The sequence below is a fragment of the Saimiri boliviensis genome, chromosome 2 (genome assembly GCF_048565385.1).
Source record: "Saimiri boliviensis isolate mSaiBol1 chromosome 2, mSaiBol1.pri, whole genome shotgun sequence".
Classification (NCBI taxonomy): Eukaryota; Metazoa; Chordata; class Mammalia; order Primates; family Cebidae; genus Saimiri; species Saimiri boliviensis.
Window position 1 is genome coordinate 127,481,663 of NC_133450.1, and position 22,704 is coordinate 127,504,366.

Below are 22,704 nucleotides of genomic sequence, written 5' to 3' on the forward strand. Positions count from 1 at the left end.
AAGGAATAGGGAGTGTCATTACCCTCATGGAACTTACATTTTAGTTGGAGAAATAAAGAAATAACAAACAAGCAACCACATATGTTAGGAAGTAACGTAATGCTTTGAAGAAAAGTAGAGCCAGCTAAGATGAAGGGGAGTAATGAGAGCAGTGTTTGGATCGTGTGGTTCAGGGAACATCTCTCTGAGTAGAGACTTGAGCAAGCCCAGTGGCTGTGTAGAAAAGAGCACCTGGACAGAGGAGTAGCAGGTGTCCAGGTCCCGAAGGGGAAGACACTGGAGTGTGAGAGGCCGGGAGGCCAGTGCTGCTGGAGTGGTCAGGTCAGGCGACACAGGATTTATTCCAGGTGTGCTGGGAAGCCACTGGAGAGTTTGCGGAGTGGGAGGCTGTAACCCGACTCTGATGCAGAGGTCCACTCTGGCTGCTGTGTGGCAGGAGACTGTAGGTGGGAGTGGAAGCTGAGATACCAGTTTTTTGTTTTTTCCAAAAATGTTTTTACTGTGGTAAAATATTATACCATCTTAGATATTTTCAGCATACAGTAGAGTGGTATTAGATACATTAGTGTTGTGTGGCCATCACCACCACTCTCTCCATGACTCTTTCATCCTGTGAAACTTGAGACACCAGTTTTGAGGCTGTTGCTGTGGTGCTGGGGGGAGAGGATGGTGCTCAGAGGATGGAGCCACAGAGGCGAGAAGTGGTTGGGTTGACAGAGCTGACAAGTGAGGGGAAAGGGCATAAAGGAGGACCTCAGCACTTTGGAAAATCAAATTAGGAGGCAGGGATTCAGTGGAGAACACCATGAGACAACCTAAAGGCTGGCAGTAGTAGCAAGAGGGGTTAGTCTGGCTTTGCGCTGTATTTCTCCAGAGCACAGGATTAGGGCAGTCGGTTGGACCTTGAGGGGTATTGCAGGTGGGAGTCAGAAGAGCATTAGTGGTGCTGGAGCCTACAGACTCTTGAGCCAGAGTGCCTTGGTCCGAGTGCCTGCCCCACCTCTCACAGTATGGCCTGAGACAGGCAACCTCTCTATGCTTCAGTTTCCTCATCTGTTAAATGGACCTATTTTCTACTTCATAGGGCTGTGGTGAGGATTGAGTTAATTGAGTTAACTCAGTTCACTCAACTGACTCAGTTGTAAAGTGCTGAAAAGCACGTGTAGCATGTAGTTACTGCTCAATACATGATTATTGTTACCTGGAGGTGGTCCCAAAATAGTGCCCCAGATTATGATGCTTTCAAATGTCCCGGATATGATGTCCCAGATTATGGTGCTTTCAAAAGGGGCGTGGCTCCTCCTGAGACCACTATACTCCCACCATTGGACAGGCTCTGCACCTGCTGGGAGGCTGGGCAGGATGTGGAGGGGATCTTCCCACTCTGCGAAGTGGGGATAGCTGATGGCCCCCAGAAGCCCCTGCTTCCAGCTCTCCACACTCTCTTCAGCTCCTTCTGTGATATGTCTTGCTCTTAATCCTTTTTGCTTTAAGAAAACTTTTCTTTGCCCTTTTACATCTTCTGTTGACATTTAAAACTCCTTTTGTTCTGACCTTATTGAATAGAGAGAATAATTTCTTGGAATTCTCTGTATAATGAATGTTCATGTACTTACAGATTCTGATCAAGTTTCTCCTCAACCTTTACTTTGAGAGACCTTGCATCATTTGGTGTAGAAAACACTTCAGGAAGCACTTAGGAAGATGATGTAAAATGAAAATGCTGCTTTTGTTCTTGCTATTTCTACAAATGTGAGCCCCTCGTAACGCAGAGATGAGCTTGGGTACCCTGGCCTTAGAAATGCAAATGAAATTGGCTCAAACTCCCATACCATGTATCTTAGAAACCCTGCAGTGTTTCCAGGTTCTCTGCAAATTTTTTTGAAGGTGGTGGTGGTGGTGTTCAGTGGCTCATCCGCATAGCAAATATACTGATCTCCTCACTGTCCTAAACATTCCTACCAGAAGGCTGGATGTGGGGAAGATTTTGACGGAAGTAATGGAGTAATGGAGTATGTGTATGGCAGGTGTGAGGGCGGAGGTGAGGAGGTGGGGTGAAGTGTCACTCTTAATTACTGCAAAACAGATGCTTCAAGTTGAAAATTTGGTTTGGCTTTCAGTAATGAAGCGCCGGTTCTGGCAGACTAACCCTCCCACAGCTAACAACTATAAGCTCTACAACAGCAACAACAACAGAACTACCTGAAGGTATTGGAGAGCAAAGAAAGCAGGCAGAGACTGGACAGAAGTCTGCCCTCAGAAGGAAATGGCACTGGATGAGTTTCTGACTGAATGGCTGAAAGTTTTCTAAATGTTTTTGTTTGTTTGCTTTGGCTAAGCATAGGCTCCAGTCTGTGCCAGACAGGCTGCTAAAAATTTGGTTAGAAAACCTGTAGTGTTACTGGCGTGAAGAACCAGAGGACAGAGTGTGGGATAACCACAGCAGCTGGAAAGTTTCTATAAACTTTACCCAAATCTCTGAATGACTCCTGAGGCTGCGCAGGGGTAGACTCTAAGCAGCTCAGCTAAGGCAAAGAGGACTGAACGGGAATTCCGCTGCTGCGCACTGCAAGGGGGACAGAGTGTGCGATCTGAGTAGAGCCAGGTCAGCTGCCTGTTGTTTTTTTTTAATTGATATTCTTTAGAGGCGCATAAAAAAATTTAGAGATAAGATACGTTTTGTAGTGTTCAGTTTTCCACCCAAAATTCCTAGATAAAGCAAGAAACAGGAAAAGGGGGCCTATATTCAAGAGAAAGACCAACAAAGGAGCTTATCCTCAAGATGATCCCAATGTTGAAATTAGCAGACAAGTATTTTAAAACAGTTATTATAGATGTGCTGAAGGATACAAAGGAAAATGTCCTCACAACAAGTAAAACAATGGGGAATCTCAGTAGAGAAATAGATGCTGCAAGCAAAACAAGTGTTAAGTTCTAGGACTGAAAAATACAGTATCTGAAATTAATAATTCACTATTGAGATTCCGTAACAGAGGGAGATGACAGAGCCAGTGAACTTGGACATAGATCAATAGAAATTATTTGGCCTTAAAACAGAGAAAAATTATGGAGGAGAAGAAGAACAGATACTCAGAGAACTGTGGACAATATCAGAAGATCTATTATATAAGTAATTGAGTTCCAGAAGGAGAGGAGAGTGAGAATGGGAAAGAAAAAAGTATTTTGAATAAAATAATATCGGGAAATGCCCCAAATTTGGTGAGTTCCTTTTTTAAAAGAAAAAAAAAAATCTTAACCATGCAAATTGCAAACAGGACAAATACAAAGAAAACCACATCTAGGCATGTGGTAGTCAAACCAAAGATAAAGAGAAAATTTTGAAAGCAGTCAAGAGAAAACAATGTCACGTGGAGGAGAAAAATCATATGAAAAATGACTGACTTCTCACCACAAACAGTAGAGTCCAGAGGCAATGGAATGGTATCTTTAAAGATAGAAGACTAAAAATGGTATCTTTAAAGTTTATACCTACAGTGAATGAGATCAGTTTGTAGATAACTGCTGGCCTTCTTGTTATCTGTGACACAGTGGCTCACCCACAGAATGAATACTCAAATCCCCTCACTCTCCTAAATATTCCTGTCAGAAGGCTGGGTGTGGGGAAGATTTGACTGAAGTAATGGGGTAATGGAGTATGTGTATGGCAGGTGTGAGGTGGAGGTGAGGGATCTTTGATGGTATCTGTAAAGATAGAAAACTAGGAACATGTCAACTTATGATTCTGTATCTTTCAAGAATGAATGTGAAGCCAAGCATGGTGGTGCATGCCTATATTCCCGGCTGCTTGTGAGGATGAGGTGGAAGGATCACTTGAAGCCAGGAGTTCAAGACCAGTCGGGCAATGTAGTGAGACCTTGTCTCTAAAAACATTAAGCAGGCATGGTGACGTGCACCTGTAGTCCCAGCCACTCGGCAGGCTGAGATGGGAAGATTGCTTGAGCCCAGGATTTCAAGGATGTAGTGAGCAGTGAGCTGTGATTGTGCCACCCAGCCTGGAGTACTGAGCCTCCTGAATTTTCTGTGTCTAATATCCAAATAAACATTACAAAACATGCAAAGAAGCAAAAAAATATGAACCATGATGAGAAGAAAAATCAGTCAATAGATACAGACCCAGAAATGGCACAGATTATACAATTAGAAGCCAAGAACATTAAACCAGCTATTATAAACATATTACATATAGGCAAAAAGATAGAGAATAGCATGAGCATGAGCATATTAAGAAGAGACATGGGCAATACAAAAAAGACCCAAACTGGACTTCTAGAGATGAAACAAAGTCTTCAATGAAAAACGTAGTGCATGGAATTAACAGCAGATTAGAAATTATAAAAGAGGTTAGCGAACTTGAAGACATAGTTAAAGAAACTATCCAAAGTGAAATACAGAGAGCAAAAAGCTTGGGGAAAAAAATGAACAAATCATCGGTGAGATATAGGACAACTTCAGGTTCACCCAATATATTTGAAAGTGGAGTCCCCAAAGAAGCAGAGAACAGAAAAAATACTTAAAGAAATAATGGCTGAAAGTTTTCTAAATTTGATGAAAATCATAAACCCATAGATTCAAGAATCTCAATGAACCCGTGGCTCAAGAAACATGAAGAAAAAAGTTCACCAAAGTATATTATAATGAAATTTCTTTTCTTTTCTTTTTTTGAGACAGGGTCACACTGTCACCCAGACTGGAGTGCAGTAGTGCAATCTCTGCTGACTGCAACCTCTTTCTCCCAGGTTCAAGCAAATCTTCTGCCTCAGCCCCCCAAGTAGCTGGGATTACAGGCACCTGTCACCATGTCCAGCTAATTTTTATATTTTTAGTACAGACGGAGTTTCACCACATTGGCCAGGTTGGTCTCGAACCTCTGACCTCCAGCAATACCCCTGCCTTGGCCTCCCAAAGTGCTTGGATTACAGGTGTGAGCCACTGTATTTGGCCTGAAATTTCTTATAACTACTGTTAAAGGGAAAAAAACTTACCAGTAGTTAGAGCAGGGAACAAGGCAGATTACATACAGAGGAGCAAAGCTAAGAGTGACCCAAACTTCTCATTGGACATACTGCAATAAGACAATGGAACACCATTTGAAAGCACTGAAAGGAAAAGCCAAAACCAAAACCACTATCAACCTTAAATTTAATATCCAGTGAAATATCTTTTAAAAAAGAAAGGCAGGTTATTTTCTCAGGCATTTTAAAACTGAAGTGATTTCCCATCAGCAAACTTGGCCTATAAGCAATGTTAATAAAGCGAGTCCTTGACACAAAAGGAAAATGATGGCAAAGAGAAATCTACATCTGCAGAGAGGAATGATGAGCACTAGAAATGGTAAATGTGTGGGAAAATGTAAGATGCTTTTTGTTCTTATTTAAAAATCACTTTCAATGATGATTGACTGCTTAGAGTAAAAACATAATAATGTATTGTGCAGTTTATAACATATGTAGATGTAAAATACACAATAACAATAGCACAAAGGCTAGGATGGAGGAGATTATGTATATTATTGTTATAGTTCTTGTATTATAGGGGAAGCAATAATGTTACTTGCAAGTAGTCTGTGATAAGCTAAAGATGTACGCTGTAAACCTTAAAGCAACTAGTAATAAAACAAAACAAAGCTTTATGGTTATAAATCTAACCATGGGAGATAAAATAATGAAAGAACTAAATGCAAAAGAAGGCAAAAGAATTAGGAAAGAGGGAACACAGAACAGATGGGATAAAAACAAATAGCAAGATTTAAACCCCAACTATATCAATTATGGATGAAATGGTCTACCCATCCCATTTGAAAGACAAATATTGTTAGGTTGGATAAAAAGTCAAGACTCAGTGCCCATAAGAAACACACTTTAAATATAAAGACAAAAGATTAAGTGTAAAGGGATAGAAAAAGATATACTAAAAGTAATAAAAGAAAGCTGGAGTGACTATTAACATAGACAAAGCAGATTTCAGAGCAAAGAATAGTAGCAGGGAGGCCGGGTGCAGTGGCTCAAGCCTGTAATCCCAGCACTTTGGGAGGCCGAGGCGGGTGGATCACGAGGTCAAGAGATCGAGACCATCCTGGTCAACATGGTAAAACCCCGTCTCTACTAAAAATACAAACAATTAGCTGGGCATGGTGGCGCGTGCCTGTAATCCCAGCTACTCAGGAGGCTGAGGCAGGAGAATTGCCTGAACCCAGGAGGCGGAGGTTGCGGTGAGCCAAGTTCGCGCCATTGCACTCCAGCCTGGGTAACAAGAGCGAAACTCCGTCTCAAAAAAAAAAAAAAAGAATAGTAGCAGGGGTAAAGAGACTCATAATAACAAAGGGGTCAGTTTATTGAAGGACATAAGATTAGGCATGTAATGTCAGCTACATAAACATTAGGTGCATAAATATTTATATAAATAATAAGAGAGCTCTAAAATACATGAAGTAATACTGACAGAAGCTGAATGGAGAAACAGTAAAATCCACAATTATTGTTGGAGCCTTCAACACCCCACTCTGAATAATCAATAGATCAAGTAGACAGAAAATCAGCTAAGATTTACAAGACTTGAACAACACTGTCACCCAACTGGGCTTATTTGACGTTTATGGAATGCTCCATGTAACTATAGCAGAATATACATTCTTTTCAATTGCCCATGGAATGTCCTCCAAGATAGACCATGTAAAACAAGTTTCAGTACATCTAAAAAGATTAGAATCATTCCAAGTGTATTCTCTGATTACTATGGGATTTAAATTAAAAATCAAAACAATAATATCTGGAGAATTTCTAAATATTTGTAAACTAAATAACATATTTCTAAATAGCCCATGGGTCAGTGAAGAAATAGAGATATTAAAAAGTATTTGGAATGGAATGCAAATGAAAACACAATATATAAACATTTGTGCAATGTTACTAGAATAGTTCTCAGATAGTAATTTATAGCGTTAAATGTCTATATTAGTTGGGAAGAAATTTTCAAAACTGTGATCTCAGCTTCTACCTTAAGACACCAGAAAAAGAAGAACAAATTCAACCCAAAAAAGCAAATAAAGATAAGAGCAGAAATAACTGAAACAGCAAATAGAAAAATAGTAGAGAAAAATCAGTGAAACAAAAAGTTGGTTCTTTGAGACCAATGAGAGGTATATTTAGCTAGACTCATGGGAAATAACAGAGAAAGATTACAAATTACTAATATTAGGAATGAGAGAATTGACCTAATTATAGATACTGCAGACATTTAAAAGACACTAAGGTAATATATCATCACCTTTATGCCAGTGAATCCTACAACTTAGATGATGTGGAAAAATGCCTTGAAAGACCTAAACAATAAAAGCTCATTCAAGAAGATAAACCCCAAAGCCTCATATTTATTTTAAAAAATTGAATTCATGATTAAAAACCTTCCCACAAAGAAAACTCCAGTTGAAAACTCACTAGTGAATTCTACCACTTCTAGAAGAAATTATATCAATTTGTTATGGGATGAATTGCATCTATCCCTAACTCCAAATTTATGTTTTGATATCTTAAGCCCCAGTGCCTCAAACTGTAGCTTTATTTCGAAACAGAGTCATGACCGAGGTAATCAAGTCAAAATGAAGTCATTAGGGTGGGCCCTATCCAATTCTCCCTCTACGCGTATCTTATAGAAAAGGGAGATGCATAGAGGGAGAAGCTATGTGAATATGAAGACAGCTATCTACAAGTCAAAGAGAGAGGTCTGGAACAGATCCTTCCTTCAGAGCCCTCAGAAGGAACCCACCCGGCCAACAGCTTGGTTTCAGACTTCTAGCTTCCAGAACTGTGATACAACAAAATTCCATTGTTTAAGCCACACAGTTTATGGTACTTTGTGCCAGGGAAACTAATACATAATATAGATACACAAACTCTTCTAGAATAGCAAAGAAGGGGGAACAGTTCCCAACTCATTCTATGAGGCCATTATTACCCTGATAGCAAACCAAGAAAAGGACATCATAAGAGAAGAAAGCAAGAGATCAATCTCTCATGAACATAGATGTGAAATTGTTTTCCTCTCTTTATCTTCTACTTACTCATCTGAGATGCAAAATTTTTAAATAAAATTTTAGCAAATCAATCTAACTATATATCTACATATCATGACTAACTAGGATTTGTCCCAGAAATGTAAGCTTGCCTTAACATTTGAAAATTAATGTAACTCAACATTAATGACTGAACTATAATATTAATGATTAATTATGAAAGAAAAACCATCTGACCATCTCAATAGATGCCAAAAGAGCTTTTGACAATATCCAACATTCTTTCATGATCTTAAAAAAAACTTTCAGGAAACTAGAACTAGAAGAGAACTCCTTTGAACTGATAAGCGGCACCAACAGAAACATTAGCTCTAGTGTCGTTCTTAACTGCATAAGACTGACCACCTTCTCCATGAGATCAGGAACAGGCAAGGGTGTTATTCTCCCCATACAGGTATTGATTGACTTACGACCTATGCAACTTACGACCATTCGACTTTATGACCACAATCGCTAGCCACGACTGCTCCACGTCTGGCAGCGCAAACGTTGCCCAGCTGGGCATATGACAGTGCAGACCAACTTCTGGCAGCCCTACCACCTCCACGTGCACCATTTCAACCGTACATATAGTCTACTCAACTTACGACCAAATCGTGTTACGACCGTTCCGCGGTCCCGACCGTGGTCGTAAGTCAAGCACTAGCTGTAGTTATTTAACATTATGCTAGAGATTGCCAGTGTGATAAGACAAGAAAAGGATCCAGGTTGGAAAGGAAGTAAAATTGCCTTTATTTGCAGATAACATGATCATTTGCAAATAAAGGCAGTTTATTTGTATACAATTCCAGGATGCTCACAGTGACTCATGCTGTAATCCAGCACTTTGGGAAGCTATGGCAGGAGTATCATTTGAGGCCAGGGGTTTGAGACCAGCTTGGGCAACATAGTGAGACCCCCAGGTCTGCAAAAAGAAAATTAAAAGCAATTAGTCAGGTGGCATGTGCCTGCAGTCCCAGCTCCTTGGAAGGATTGCTTGAACCCAGGAGTTCAAAGTTTCACAGTCAACTATGATCATACCACTTCACTCCAGCCTGGGTGACACAGTGAGACTCTAACTTGGAAAGAAAAAAAAATTTCACTGTATCTATTTAAAAAAAGCTTCTAGAACAAAAAAGTGAGTTTAGTAAGGTTTCGGAATCCAAGGTCAATATACAAAATTAATTGTATTTCTACAGATGAGAAATGAACAATCTGAAAATAAAAGTTAAAAATACAATTTACGATATTATCAACCTGTGAAATAATTAGAGATAAATTTGACAAAAGACATTCAAGATCTTTTCATTAAAAAAGCCCACAAACTGTTGCTTAAGAAAATGAAAGAAGACCTAAATTAATGGAGAGAGGCATCCTGTTCATGGATTGAGAGACTCACTATTACTAAGGTGTTTTCCCAAATTGGTCTTTAGAATCGATGCAATCCAGCTCTAGAACACAAGCATCTTGAAGGATTCCCAAAGCTTTGGCAAACAGGCTGATCTCATCCCCTTGGTGAAGGGTTAAGTGCTGGTTGCACAGGCTTGGGCTGAGCTATGTGAGTTTGAGAATGGTCTCTCAAATTATTTTCTGGGGCAACAGGGACTGTCAAGAGGTGGGGTGAGGCCAGGAGCGAGGCCTAGGAGGGTCTCCGAGACAAGAGCGAGTGGAGTAGGGCCACATGGGAGGCAGAAGTTTGACAGCCAGGTGATGGGGTTATGAATGACTCTTATTTTCTTCATATTTTTCTGGTTTTTATTTATTTTTTATTTTTTTATTTTTATTTTTATTTTTTGGCAGAGCACACATATTTCCAATGAAATCAGAGAAACAACAATCCCATGGCTGTTTCCTATGGGATTTTGCTTTTGCACTTCTGCATAGTTTGAAGAACTTACAAGGTGACTGTGTTATATCTTTTATAACCAAAACCGAAAGGCAGGCAGGCAGGAAGAACATGACCTGTGGCTAGATCAATACTTGTTAAATCTTTGGAGACTGTGAGGAATTCCTGGTGGAGCCATGTCTCGGTAATGAGGACACAGAAACTACGGTAAATACCGTACTGACAAATGACTGCACCATATTTTACTTGTCATATTTTTTTCAAATCTGTTGCTTTTGTCGGACACAAAGAATGTCTCCAGTTAATACATGAAATCATCGTGGAACATTTGACAAAAGACTTAACTCCTTAATTCTATGAAGGCATTTTGAGATCTGTAATTACTTGATTGAAAAAAGGTACACACTTCAGTTTGCTGCAATGTTTGGGAATTAATCTTTAAAACCTGACAGTGAACATTAAATTCAATTAAGGAGAGCGATTGGCTCCTTCACCCTGGGTAGCTTTGAGAGGTAGCTGACTGGTCTGCATTGATTCTGATGCTGTCGTTGTCTGTGCGTCTACCAGGAGAGCCAAGTGTGCATTTTTCACCTCAGAGGGGACTTGTCAGACAATTTGCAGACTGATGGATCTCCTTACATGTTTCCATGGCTAATTCAGGAGTTTCCCTGGACAAGAATTCAAACATTCTGATTTGCTGCTTTTGGCCTTGGATGTCATAGAGTTCAAGCTTTTTTTTTTTTTTTTTTTTTTTTTTTTTTAATTTCTTCTTTCTTTCATGACTACCATGTCCTTCGTCTCCCCTCCCTCCTCTCCTCCTTGGCATCCTCTCCTCCCCTTTCTTCTCTTCTCCTCTCCCCCTGCTCCCTCCTTTTTCCCTTCTCTTCTCCTCCCTCTCTATCTGCCATCCAGTTTCTTTTTTCTCCCTCTCCCCACTTCCCCATCCCTCTTTCTCTCCCTTTTTTCTTCTTCTTCTCCTCCTCCTCTCCCACTCATTAATTTAATATTTTTATTTTAAAATAGGAAATGTTTTAAACATACTCAAAAGTATAGAAAGTAACTCTATACCCATATACCTGCCCCTGAGATTGTCAGATCCCCAGATGTCCATTCTCAGTTCTCAGTGGACCCACCTGCCAGCATTTGACATGGTGACCAGTCTCTTTGTCAAACACTCTCTTCTCTAGGCTTCCAAGATTCTGCTGTGTTTCTCTCCCACTTCACCGGCCTCTTCTTAGACTCCTTTCTGCTTTCTCCTTCTTCTCCCCTGACTTCCAGCCTTTGAACCTTGGGGGCCTGGGGTTGAGATGTGGGACTCCTCTCTGTCCTATCTGCATTTGCTCCCTAGGAGAGCTCATCCAGCACGTGGTGGCAGCACCATTTCCATGACAATGGCATCCAAAGCTCAGCCTCTGCCCTGGGACTCTGCTTTGAACATGGCACTGGTATGGGAAAGAGTCTTTATACTGCCTGCTCTCTGTTGTTCAAAAAGCTCTAGGTAGCTCCTTCCCTCAGATTTACCCCTTCTGTAGGCTGACCCATCCCTGCAACTAAACCCCTGCTTGGCCAGGAACTGCCAATATGTCCTGGGCTTTTCCCTTGCCCTCATATCCTACCTCCAGTTCAGGGAAATCCTGTTGCTTCTACCCTCCAAGGCAGGCCACTTCTCTACTGCCTCCCACTGGTCCAAGCCATTTCTACCTTTCTCCCTGGATTCTTGCAGAAGCCTCCTGATCATCTTCCTTCATCTCCCTTGCTCCTCATTCTCCTCCCTGCATGGTAGCTGGAGTGGTCCTATTGGGGTGAAACCAGCCCCCATTCCCTTCCCTTCCACCTGCAGAGCCCTGGAATGCCCCAGTGCCTTGCGATTTTCCGACTTTGTCCCTTTTTTACTACCTCCCGCCAACCCCGAGTCTTGTTCACCCACTAGCTGCAGTGGCCTTCTTGCTGTTGCTTGGCCATGCCAGGCATACTCCTGTCCCTGCCTGAAGCTTCTTCCCCCAATTTCTGCATAGCTTGCTTTCTCACCCCTTCAAAGTCACCTCCTCCTGTGTTCAGGCAATTCTCCTGCCTCAGCCTCCTGAGTAGCTAGGATTATAGGTACGAGCCATCATGTCCAGCTAATTTTTTGTATTTTTAGTAGAGACGGGGTTTCACCAAGTTGACCAGAATGGTCTCGATCTCTTGACCTCGTGATCCACCCGCCTCAGCCTCCCAAAGTGCTGGGATTACAGGCTTGAGCCACCGCGCCTGGCCCTTTTCTACTTTTTAATACGTCAGTCTTTACTACTGCCTTATGTACTATGGATTTTTATTTGTTTAGTGTCTGTCTCCCTCACTAGAATATAAACTCTTTGAAGGCAGAGATTTTTGTCCTATTTGTTTACTGTTGCACAATGCCTGGCTAATAGCAGGTACTCAGGACATCTTTGTTGAATGAATGAATAAATGAATGAGTTTCATAGGAAACATTTGGGCATATTTTCTTCAGAGCATCCTCCATCTCTCCCTCTCCTCATCTCCCTTACCCCATTTCATCACCCTTTTCATTACCTGCACCCATTTCATTACCTGCATTTTATCACCACTACCCCATCCCGGCTTCCCTACCCCATCCCATCTGCCCTTTCTTTCCATCTCCTCTTCCCATCTCATCTGCCCTCCCCATCCCATCTCCCCTCTCTATCTCATCTCCCCTCCCCATCTCTTCTGCCCTCCTCATCTCATCTCCCCTCCCCGTCTCATCTCCCCTCCCCATCTCATCTCCCCTTCTCATCTCATCTCCCCTCCCCCTCTCATCTCCCCTCCCCATCTCATCTCCCTCCCCCATCTCATCTCCCTCCCCCATCTCATCTCCCTCCCCCATCTCATCTCCCTCCCCCATCTCATTTCCCCTGCCATCTTATCTCCCTCCTCCATCTCATCTCCCCTCCCATCTCATCTCCCCCACTCATCTCATCTCCCTCCCCCATCTCATCTCCCTCCCCATCTCATTTCCCCTGCCATCTTATCTCCCTCCTCCATCTCATCTCCCCTCCCATCTCATCTCCCCTCCTCATCTCATCTCCCTCCCCCATCTCATCTCCCTCCTCCATCTCATCTCCCCTCCCCGTCTCATCTTCCCTCCCCCGTCTCATCTCCCCTATCTTATATACTCTCCCCGACCTGCTCTGCCCACCCTTTGGAAGAGCTGCTGCTTAGTGTTCATAGCTCCTTCCTCCAGCCCGGCCCCTCTCTCCATTCCTAGGAGTGATTGGCCATCCTCATGCATTTTTTTATAGTCTACAAATGCAAAAATAAGTGCGATCTTTTTGTGTGAATGTATTTTTAAGAACTGTGTCAGAATACACAACATAAAATTGACCGTCTTCACCATGATAAAGCATACAGTGCAGTGGCGTTCAGCACATTCACAGTGTTGTGCAGCCCTCACTTCATCTGTCCACAGAACGCTTTATGTTGGAAAACTGAAACTCTGTCCCCCTTAAACAACTCCCCGTTCACCCTCCCCCAGCCTTGGCAACCACCATTCTACTTTCCATCTATCTCTATGATTTTTACTACTCTGGGTACCTCATATAAGTGCAGTTATATAGTCTTTGCTCTTATACGGCTGGCTTATTTTACCTAGCATAATATCTTCAAGTTTCATCTATGTTGCAGCAATTGCCAAGGTTTCTTTCCATTCTAAGGCTGAATACTATTCCACTGCATGGATAGAACACATTTTTAAATTCATTCATCTGTCCATAGACACTTGCATTGCTCTCCTCGTTTGGCTATTATTAATAATACTTCTCTGAACATGGATGTACAGTATCTCTTTGAGACCCTGGTTGCGGTTTTTTGGGCATTTACCCAGAAGTGGAACGGCTGGATTATGTTGAAATTCTAGATTTCATTCTTTGAGGAACTGCCGTGCTGTTTTTCACAGTGGTCGCACCATTGCACATTCCCACCAGCAGTGCACAAGGGTTCCAGTTTTTCCATATCCTTGTCAGTGCTTGGTATTTTCTGCTTTTTGATGGCAACCATCCTAATGGGTACGAGGTGGTGGTTCATGTATTTTAAAAACTTCAGTGGCATTGTACTTTGCATATGCAGTTTGACTTACATACGTAATGTTAACTTTTTTACTGTTTAACCATGTGAATCCTGTAGATCTAGTTTATTTTACTATTTAAATAAAATTAAACTCATATTCACACATATTTTTGGATAACAGCAGTTCCCTGTGCCCCATTTCCCTCCCACAAATTCTTGAGCCACTTTGAAGTCTTCTGGCTGTGTCTTCGTTATTTCTGTTCATGTTTCTAAATGTAAATACTGCTGTTCCTTGATTTTTCACTTTGAGACCCTAGCTATTGACCCTTAGTGAGGAAGAAAGGAACTGATCTCTTTTCACATTTTTCTTTTTTCTTTTCTTTTCTTTTTTTTTTTTTTGAGACGGAGTTTCGCTCTTGTTGCCCAGGGTGGAGTGCAGTGGCGCGATCTCGGCTCACCGCAACCTCCGCCTCCTGGGTTCAGGCAATTCTCCTGCCTCAGCCTCCTGAGTAGCTGGGATTACAGGCGCGCACCACCATGCCCAGCTACTTTTTTGTATTTTTAGTAGAGACGGGGTTTCACCATGTTGACCAGGATGGTCTCGATCTTTTGACCTCGTGATCCACCTGCCTTGGCCTCCCAAAGTGCTGGGATTACAGGCTTGAGCCACCGCGCCCGGCCCTTCTTTTCACATTTTTCGAAGGATACTCTTGACCTTTTGTTTTCTTAAACGTAGACATTTACATAATCCCAGGAAACTAGGTTTCGGAGCTCTGATCCTTTGCATTCTGAGAACCTCAGGTTCTCATCTCTCATGAGATGAGAATTTTCTCATCTCTCATGAGAAGGTTATGCCTGGGATCAGGTTTGTAGAAGTGCATGGGTATACTTTGTTTGGGATTTTCTCTTATTAAAGACAATGAAGCTTGGTTTTCCTAATGGAACAGGTCTGGGAATCCAGCTGTGTGCCAGCCATTGTGCTGTGTGCTGTGTAGGCATTACCTCCTCAGCCTTCACCACTGCCTTTGGGGTGGCCCTCTTCTTATCCCCCACTTCAGGGCAGAGGGGACTAAGACCAGAGAGGCAAAGCCACTCTGCCAAGGCCTGTGACCTGCAAGCAGCAGTACCTGGCGGGAGGCACTTAGTTCTGACTCCCAGGTGCTGGCTGCAGGTGCTCTTCTGCTTCTCGGGTTCAGTCTCTGAGTTACCTGGGTGGTAGGTGAGAGCATCACCCTCATCCTGCAGTGACAGGAAGGTAGGGTACTGGCATTGCTGAGTACCTCTGTATGTCAGGCCCAGGGCCTACCCTGCCACATTCCGAACTCTCTGGCTGTTCCGTGGCCTGCATGGTGTGTTTGGGGGCATTTGCTAGGAGAGCTGGTGGAAAGCTAAGCTCAGGGGCTCTTGCATGGTGTGCCCCTGGCTCTGGAAGTGTGAAGTTTTATACTTGATATCTTAGATCATTTTTCAGAAGTCATTGAGTGTAACAGGGTTTTCTCCCATGAGCCTCATGCCCTCATAGAAGGCCAGGTTGGGAAGGAGGGACAGTACCTTCTCTCCCCCAACAAGAGGACAGCTGCCCCTAAGGCAGATATTTGCACTTTGACTGGTCGTAAATATGAGTGTGGGAGATTCCTTTTTGGATCTTAGTCTTATAGCAGAACCCATGAATATAGCGGGGCCTTAGGCAGGGTCCATGGCAGGACAGATGCCAGGGTTGCAGGTGAGCCTGGGATAGGGCTGTGAATGATGAGTTCGCAGGACTCCCTCTTGGCTGCAGGGATGAAGCAAGTGTGGAGGGCTGTGCAGGTGACTGGCAGACACAGGAATGCTGTTTTCTTTTTGTTTGAGATGGTCTCGCTATGTCACCCAGCTTGGAGTGCAATGGTGCAGTCATGATTCACTGCAACCTCTGCCTCCTGGGTTCAAACAGTTCTCCTGCCTCAGCCTCCTGAGTAGTGGGACTATAGGCATGCACCACTACGCCCAACTAATTTTTTGTAGAGACAGGGTTTCACTGTGTTGCCTGGGCTGGTCTCAAACTCCTGAACACAAGCAGTCTACCCACCTTGGCCTCCCAAAGTGCTGGGACTACAGGTGTGAGCTGCCGTACCCAGCCAGAATGCTGTTTTCTCAACCCCAGAAAAAATATGGGGAAACAATCCTTCCAACTTACCAATCCCAAGCCTTTACATTTTTGCAGTGAAAAGTTTAACATCTCGATATAGATTTGGCAGTAAAATAATGGTAATCTAATTCCACCGAGACCTTTTTTCCTCTACAGAGGGGTCAAGCTGAGCCCTGGAGACCAGGCCCTTGTTGTGATGCCTGGTGCTGTCTGTGTTTGCCTGCAGGTATGGAACGCCGTGGACTCCGGGTACTGCCTGCAGACCTACTCCCTGCACACAGAAGCAGTACGGGCCGCCCGCTGGTCTCCCTGTGGCCGGCGCATCCTCAGTGGTGGCTTTGACTTCGGCCTGCATCTAACAGACCTTGAAACAGGTGAGTTTCTTCTATTACTACCCTGAGGAGAGCTGGCAGCTCTGTCACTGGGGAAGGTTCTCTGGTGGGCACGCAGTCACCAGCTGTATGTGGTTGCGTGGCAGAGGGAGAGGGGGCCTCGGGGTGGGCTCATGCTTGGTGACAGAGTTTCCAGACTGTTTAGAACTGTGACTCCCCACAGAGGGTGGGCCTCTGCCAGCCAACACAGAGGACAGAGCCCCAAGGTTGTCTCAGCCCCAAGCCATGGGGCTGGATAAAGAGGTGGCTTTTTAATCTACTTCTGACATGCAATTTGTGCCGAAATAGATTTAACTTTATCACTGTGTCCTTTGGTTGGAATCAGTTTAGAATTTCTGTCAATTCATTATCGTTGAAAGGCTGTGAGAAATGATTCCAGCTCATAAGGAAAGTCTTCAAACGAGTTCTGCTTTAATGCCCACACTGAAAAGGCACTTGGGGAAGATGGATTTGTGCTGGGTAAATCCTGAGGGGGCTCTTGACAAGCAGGGCGAGAAGGAGAGCGAAGTCAGTGGAAGGAACTTTCCTCCTTGAGTGATCCTGTGCAGCAGACACTGTCAGCAGCCATTGCAGCCACGCCCCCCACATGAGCCCTGTCCTGGGTTTCCAGTGAGGACAGCCAGGGAGTGGTGGAGCTGGGATTCGTACCTGTGCCATCTAACTCCCAGGTCTGGCTCCTTCCTCTCTTTCTTTTCTTTTTTCTCCTCTTTTCTTTTTTTCTTTCGTTCTTTCTCTTTCTCTCTCTTGTCTCTCTGTTTCTTTTCTTTCTTTCCTTTCCTTTTAAAGAAATTTTTATCCCTCTCCATGAGCAGGATCCAGCCTCTTTTAGCACCACACTGCCTCCTCCCCAGAGCTCCTCCTCAGTTCCCTTTCTGCTGGGCTCCACTGCCAGGAGCCCAGGGAGAGGCCAGACTTCACAACAGTCCCTGGGGCTTCCCTTGAGCCCCCAGTCCAGCATCTTGCCTGCCTGGTCCCGCAGTGGTGGTGGCTCTGGGGCCTGCCTCTCCCAGGTTCTGGCAAGAAGGAGATGATAACTTGCTGGTCCAACCCCTGCTGCTTATGCGCAGCATCCCCGAGGAGACACAGAGGGAAGACGCAGAAGGTAGTTTGTTTCCACCTTGAGTGTGGGGGGCCTCACAGCTCCTTTGACTCCCATGCATGCTCAGTAGGGGAGGGGACAATACTGGTGGTCACAGGGCCCCTGCCAGGTGCCATAGGCTTTACACACAGCCTGTCTAACCCTCACAACAGTTGCCAGCAGTGATTATTTCCATTTTAAAGGCGAGGAGACTGAGGCTCAGAGGACTGAAGCAGCTTGCTCAGTGCCTCCCAGTGGTGCATGGCCAGCAGGGGTTTGAGGCCATGTCTGTGCAACTGCAGATCCCATGCCCTTCTCACCGGGCCATGTGTGTGGCATTTTCTTCTCACGAAGCACTTCCCTGGTCTTGCTGATCTTTTTTTTTTTTTTTCTTGCTGATCTTCTTAACCCCTTGTGGAGTGGCCGGACTCAGGGAGTTTGATGCCACTTGATGATAGTGATGACTGGGCTGATGATGGAGCACTTACTACTGAGCACCCGCTGTGTTCAGGGCATTCTTCCTCAGCCTCTGTACAGCATCTCATGTAGGCCCCACTCACCCTTTGAGGCAGGCACCATCAGAATCAGCTGTACACATACTGGCCAGGAGCACAAACCAGCAAGTGGCAGAGCCAGGATGCACAGTCTGCCAGTCTCCAAGCCTGCTGCCTGACTGTTACATTCTGTTGTCTGCGTGTACCATATGATATGCCTGGTATAAGGGATACAGAGCTGAGCAAGACCCAGTGCCTACCCTGGAGAAGCTAGTCTGCTGGGGAAGACAGAAATGCAGAGACAATCCCAAACTGCAGTGATGGAGCAAGACAGGAATTGAAAGAATATCTAGCTTGAAAAATCAAAGACTTCCTGGAGGAAGTGAAACCAAGCTGAGCCATGAATTAGGTGGCCAGAGAATTAGGATGGAGGAGATATGGTTGATGAGGAAGGAAGTAGGTTCTTGCACATGGAACAAGGACAGAGTCGTCACAGGAACAGGATTCTATGTTGTATGCATGGAAACCAAAGCAGGGTGTAATATGGGACGCAGGGACCTGGGGAGATGAGTCTGAGGAGTGCAGGAGGCGAATCCCCAGCCTGTGGGTCACATGAGCACGAGAAGTGTCCAAATGAAAACACTGCTCACAGAGCAGAAACTGAGCTCGCTCACACCGTTGGGTTACTCAAATCAAGTTCATTTGATGGCATTGATGGGTTCATATTGGCCCTTAGTCGTTATTCTCTCAATCAACAGATGTGAAACAAATGCATGCAATTGTGTGGGTCGGTGGGTGGGGGTGGGTGCGTTTTGACGGGGGTTCTGAAATTTTTAGACATTCAAAGAGGGTCCTCCTGCCTAATGAGTCGGGGACTGCCATAGCAGGTGGCAGCTCGATGTTGTTGCTGAGTTTGGAGCAGGCAAGAATCAGGGCTCGTCCGTGCTTTGGGTAGGCCTCCCTGGTAGCTCCCGCTGCTCCTGTGTGATGTGCAGCCCCTGGTGGAGAGTTGGAGGAGCTGGAGGTAGAATGCCTTGCCTGCCAGTTGGTGATAGGACTGCATTTGGAGAACAGCTTGTCTGGCCCCAGGCCCAACATGCCCCTCTAGCTATGGTGTGTTGGGTGGGTAAAGAAAAGCATGGCGCTGCCCCCAGGGCATTATCATCCAATGAGGGAGGTGATTGAGGACTCCTTCACTCCATCCATCTGCTAGGAATGGTGCTCACCACTGGGTTCATCTGCTGAAGGCCCAGTTTCGTTTACTCCGCAGTTACTTACTGTGCACCCACTGCGTGTCGGACTTGGTGCTGAGACCACAGTGGAGAGTGTGGTGGGCTCCTGGGACAGAATGATTGAGGGGTTCGGACCACAACCTTGGGGAAGCTCCCCACACTCAGACAGGGCCTGTCCTGCTCTCCTTGGCTAGCCTGGGAGCTCTGTGAGGATGGAGGGCCTGTTCTGGTGGTCTTTCTGTCTCAATCCTCTGGCCAGGGCTGGTGTGGAGCAGCTGCCCAGTGCCTGTTTGGGTGGGATGAGCTGAGCTGGTCCTTGCCAGGTCCTCCTACCTAGGCGGTGGAGCCCGTCAGGGGCTGCCAGGGCTGGTGGGGGGCCTGCACCTCCCTCTCCCCATGTCTCCTGCTTCATCTCTGCACACTCCACCTCTATCCCAGGTTTTGGCGGGTGCTCTCTTTGGCCATTGGGCTGGGCTCATGCAGCCCTATGGCTTTTGTCCTGCTTTGACTTAACTTGTCCTTTCTCTTTGCTGAGTCTGAGCTCCCATTTTACTGGGTCTGCCTTTCTCCGCCCTTGGTGATTTGGCTTTTTCATTTCAATCTCATTAGAGCTCCCTGCCAGGAGAAGGCAGTGCAGGGCGTTCTCACCGCAGTGCTTTGGGAATTAGTCACTTGGTACCCATTGTCGTTAATGGGAATTTGGCGCCAAGGCCATTTATCCTGGTGTCCTCAATCAATACAGTTAAAAATCTGTGGATTCTAAAATGTCAATATCTGGCCTGAAATATAGAAGGCCAGCAACATTTTATCTCGTTAATTTATAGTTCTGACAGGCTGTTGGCTTATAGAACAACCATGAATCAACACTTAAATAAAACCTGCTCACAGATTAATTATTTTTGGTGCTCCTGTTTCAGTCTGTAATCTTCCTAACAAAACATCTCTGGCATGTTAGGCTGAGGTGGCCTCAGGAAACACTGGCTGACTCCACCAGGGCCCTGAATGTCGCCTGTCTTATGATTCAGCTGTCCCACACACCAGCTCAGCCGGTCTCCTCAAAATCCCCTGGAGAGCTCACTCAGTTCTAAGCGATCTTATATTTCTTGCAGACTCCAGGCCCTGAGGCAGGTGTCCTAGCCTGACCCTGGAGCTGCAGCTGTAGAGGCGTGTAGGGCCTCTGTCCTTTCCCTTTGTTTGCTGCAAAGGAGATTCCTCTCCCTGGAGCCCTGGGGCCCTGGCTGGGCAGGGAACCCTGCCCTCCTTCCTGGCATGGGCCAGCCCTTCTGATGTGTGGTGGCTCATCTGAGCCATCTGTGCCATGCCACCTGAGCCTACCTCCCAGATCCTGGAGGCAGAATGCGTGAGAGGGCACATGGACAGGGTGCACATGTTGGCTCTTCTGCCTCCCTGAGCCAGGCCTCTTCACCTGTTTCTACCACACCACCTGGTGCTGGGGCTGTGGAAGGGAGTAGCTGTGATAACGCATTCAGAGTGCTTTGCAGAATGCCTGGCACGTGGTAGGCCCCCAACAAAGAGCTCCTCTTCTCCTCTTCCGCCATGGCCATTAGGCCCTTGTTCCTGCTGAATTGTCCAGTTGGCCCTTGTTGCCGGGCCATTTCCCCACATGGGGCCACTTTTTGGTCATCACCCAGAAGCCCCTGCTGGTCCCCTCACTGGGCTTAAAGATGTGCTCTTGGTCCCGTGTGTGGGTCTTGAGGGCAGACTGGAAGGAGCCGTGGGCCATCATGGGTTCTCCCAGTGTCTCCTCTGCATTTCCCTAACTCTTGGTGATGGGACAACACCGAATAGCCTTTATTAGGGCTCTCAAGTGGGTGTGGAGACCCCTAGCCTGCCTGGCCTGACTCTCTCCAGAGCCCCAGGTACTCGTGGCTGTGGGAGGCCTATGGCCCTCTTCCTTCAGATGCCCACTGCCTGCAGCTCTGCTTCCCCAGCCCCTGGCTGGCTCCTCCTGCCCTGGGTGTCCCAGTGTCTTTTGGTGGGAGTTATGGTGTGTGGAAGTAAGCAGCCCTCTGGGACTGGGCTCATAAGTGACCATTTCTTCTTGCTTTCAAAGAGGTGTCTTCTGGTCCCTCCCTTGTTTTCAAACTATGACTGGGCTTCCAACAGAGAAATGCTACAAGGAGAAACAGAATGACATGTTATCTGAGCCCTTACTGTGGGCCAGGCCTTGGGCTGTGCAGCCCTGGTTTGCAGCACACTGCCTGGCCTGCATGGAGCTGAAATGAGTGAGTCGATGGTAGACTCTTTGCTTATGTAACGTGTTAAGTCTCCCCTCAAGCCTGTGAGAGGAGTGATTTTGTCCCTATTTCATGTACCCAGAAACTGAGGCTTAGAGTGGTCAATGACTTTCTTGAGGCTGTCCAGCCAGAGGTGACAGAGCTGGGGTCCAGTGCTGGCCTGTGACTAGTAGAGCTTCTGTTGTTGAGACATGGCGTGGCATGCCCTCCCCATGTCTGTTTCCCTGCTGTGAACAGTTTGCTCAACCTGACACCTGGGGAGCCTGCTGGGCAGCAGCTTACCACCTGCAGAGGATAACATTGGGCCTCTGGGAAGAAGGAGTGCCCCAGACTGATGGTAACTGATCCCTCCAATTAAGTGGCCCACTGAGGGAAGAAGCCCTCTCCAGATGGACAGCCACACTCCAGTGGGAGAAATGCTAGCCCTGCCGACTTTAGACCACTTGGCATGGGAAGGGTGAGAAGTATCCAAATGAAAACCATGGCAAAGAGTCCAAGGAGTTCCTGGGCTTTGGAGAAGGGGCCACAGAAGGAGACTCTTGTTGTATTAAGCCTTTGAGGTGATACTGGGTCCTGCTGGTCCTTGGAAGATGTGCTGCAGAGGGGCCTGGGCTTCTCCTGTCTTCAGCTTTCTGGCACTGTGGCTGGAGTTTCCCTAGCATAGCTCAGGAGGACTTGATTAGGTATCCCTCAGGTGCCCACAGACCCGCAGGAAGTAGAAGGAAGCTGGTGGGCACATTTACAAAGCATCTGATACTTATATGTACATACTCTTTGAGTCCTAGGGATTGTTGCCACTGATCCAGAAGTGAAGGCTCAGAGGGGCTCCACAGCCTAGCGAGGTCTGAGCTGATGAGGGTTCCCCCGCGGCCGCCATTCAAGTGCCTCCTTGTCCAGTGAGCAGCCACCTACCTACCTTTCTTTCACCACACAGGTGGGGCCTGTAGCCTTCTCCTCCTTCTGAGCTCTGTTTCCCTCGTCATCTATGACCCTACTTTCCCTTAACCTCTCTGAACATTCCTTCGCTGGCTCCCCTTTCTCACCCACTTACGAGTGGGCCTGTTTTTCAAGGCCAGTCTCTGTTGCCACAAATATCCTTCCTCTCTCACTCTGAAAGTGCTTCTCCTCTGTCTGGATCTTGTTTTCTCTTCCACTTTCCTTACA

General features: G+C 45.7%; 1 protein-coding gene across 5 annotated transcripts in view; it reads left to right on the top strand.

Annotated features, from left to right (window-relative positions):
• The window catches only part of WDR25 (WD repeat domain 25), a 153,312-nt gene that overhangs the window by 73,957 nt on the left and 56,651 nt on the right, over positions 1 to 22,704 (top strand). For all 5 annotated transcript variants that reach the window (XM_010352366.3, XM_003941610.4, XM_010352368.3 and 2 more), the window contains exon 3: positions 16,313 to 16,460. In XM_010352366.3, coding sequence (XP_010350668.1) covers positions 16,313 to 16,460 — 148 coding nt within the window. The remainder of the gene's footprint in view (positions 1 to 16,312; positions 16,461 to 22,704) is intronic.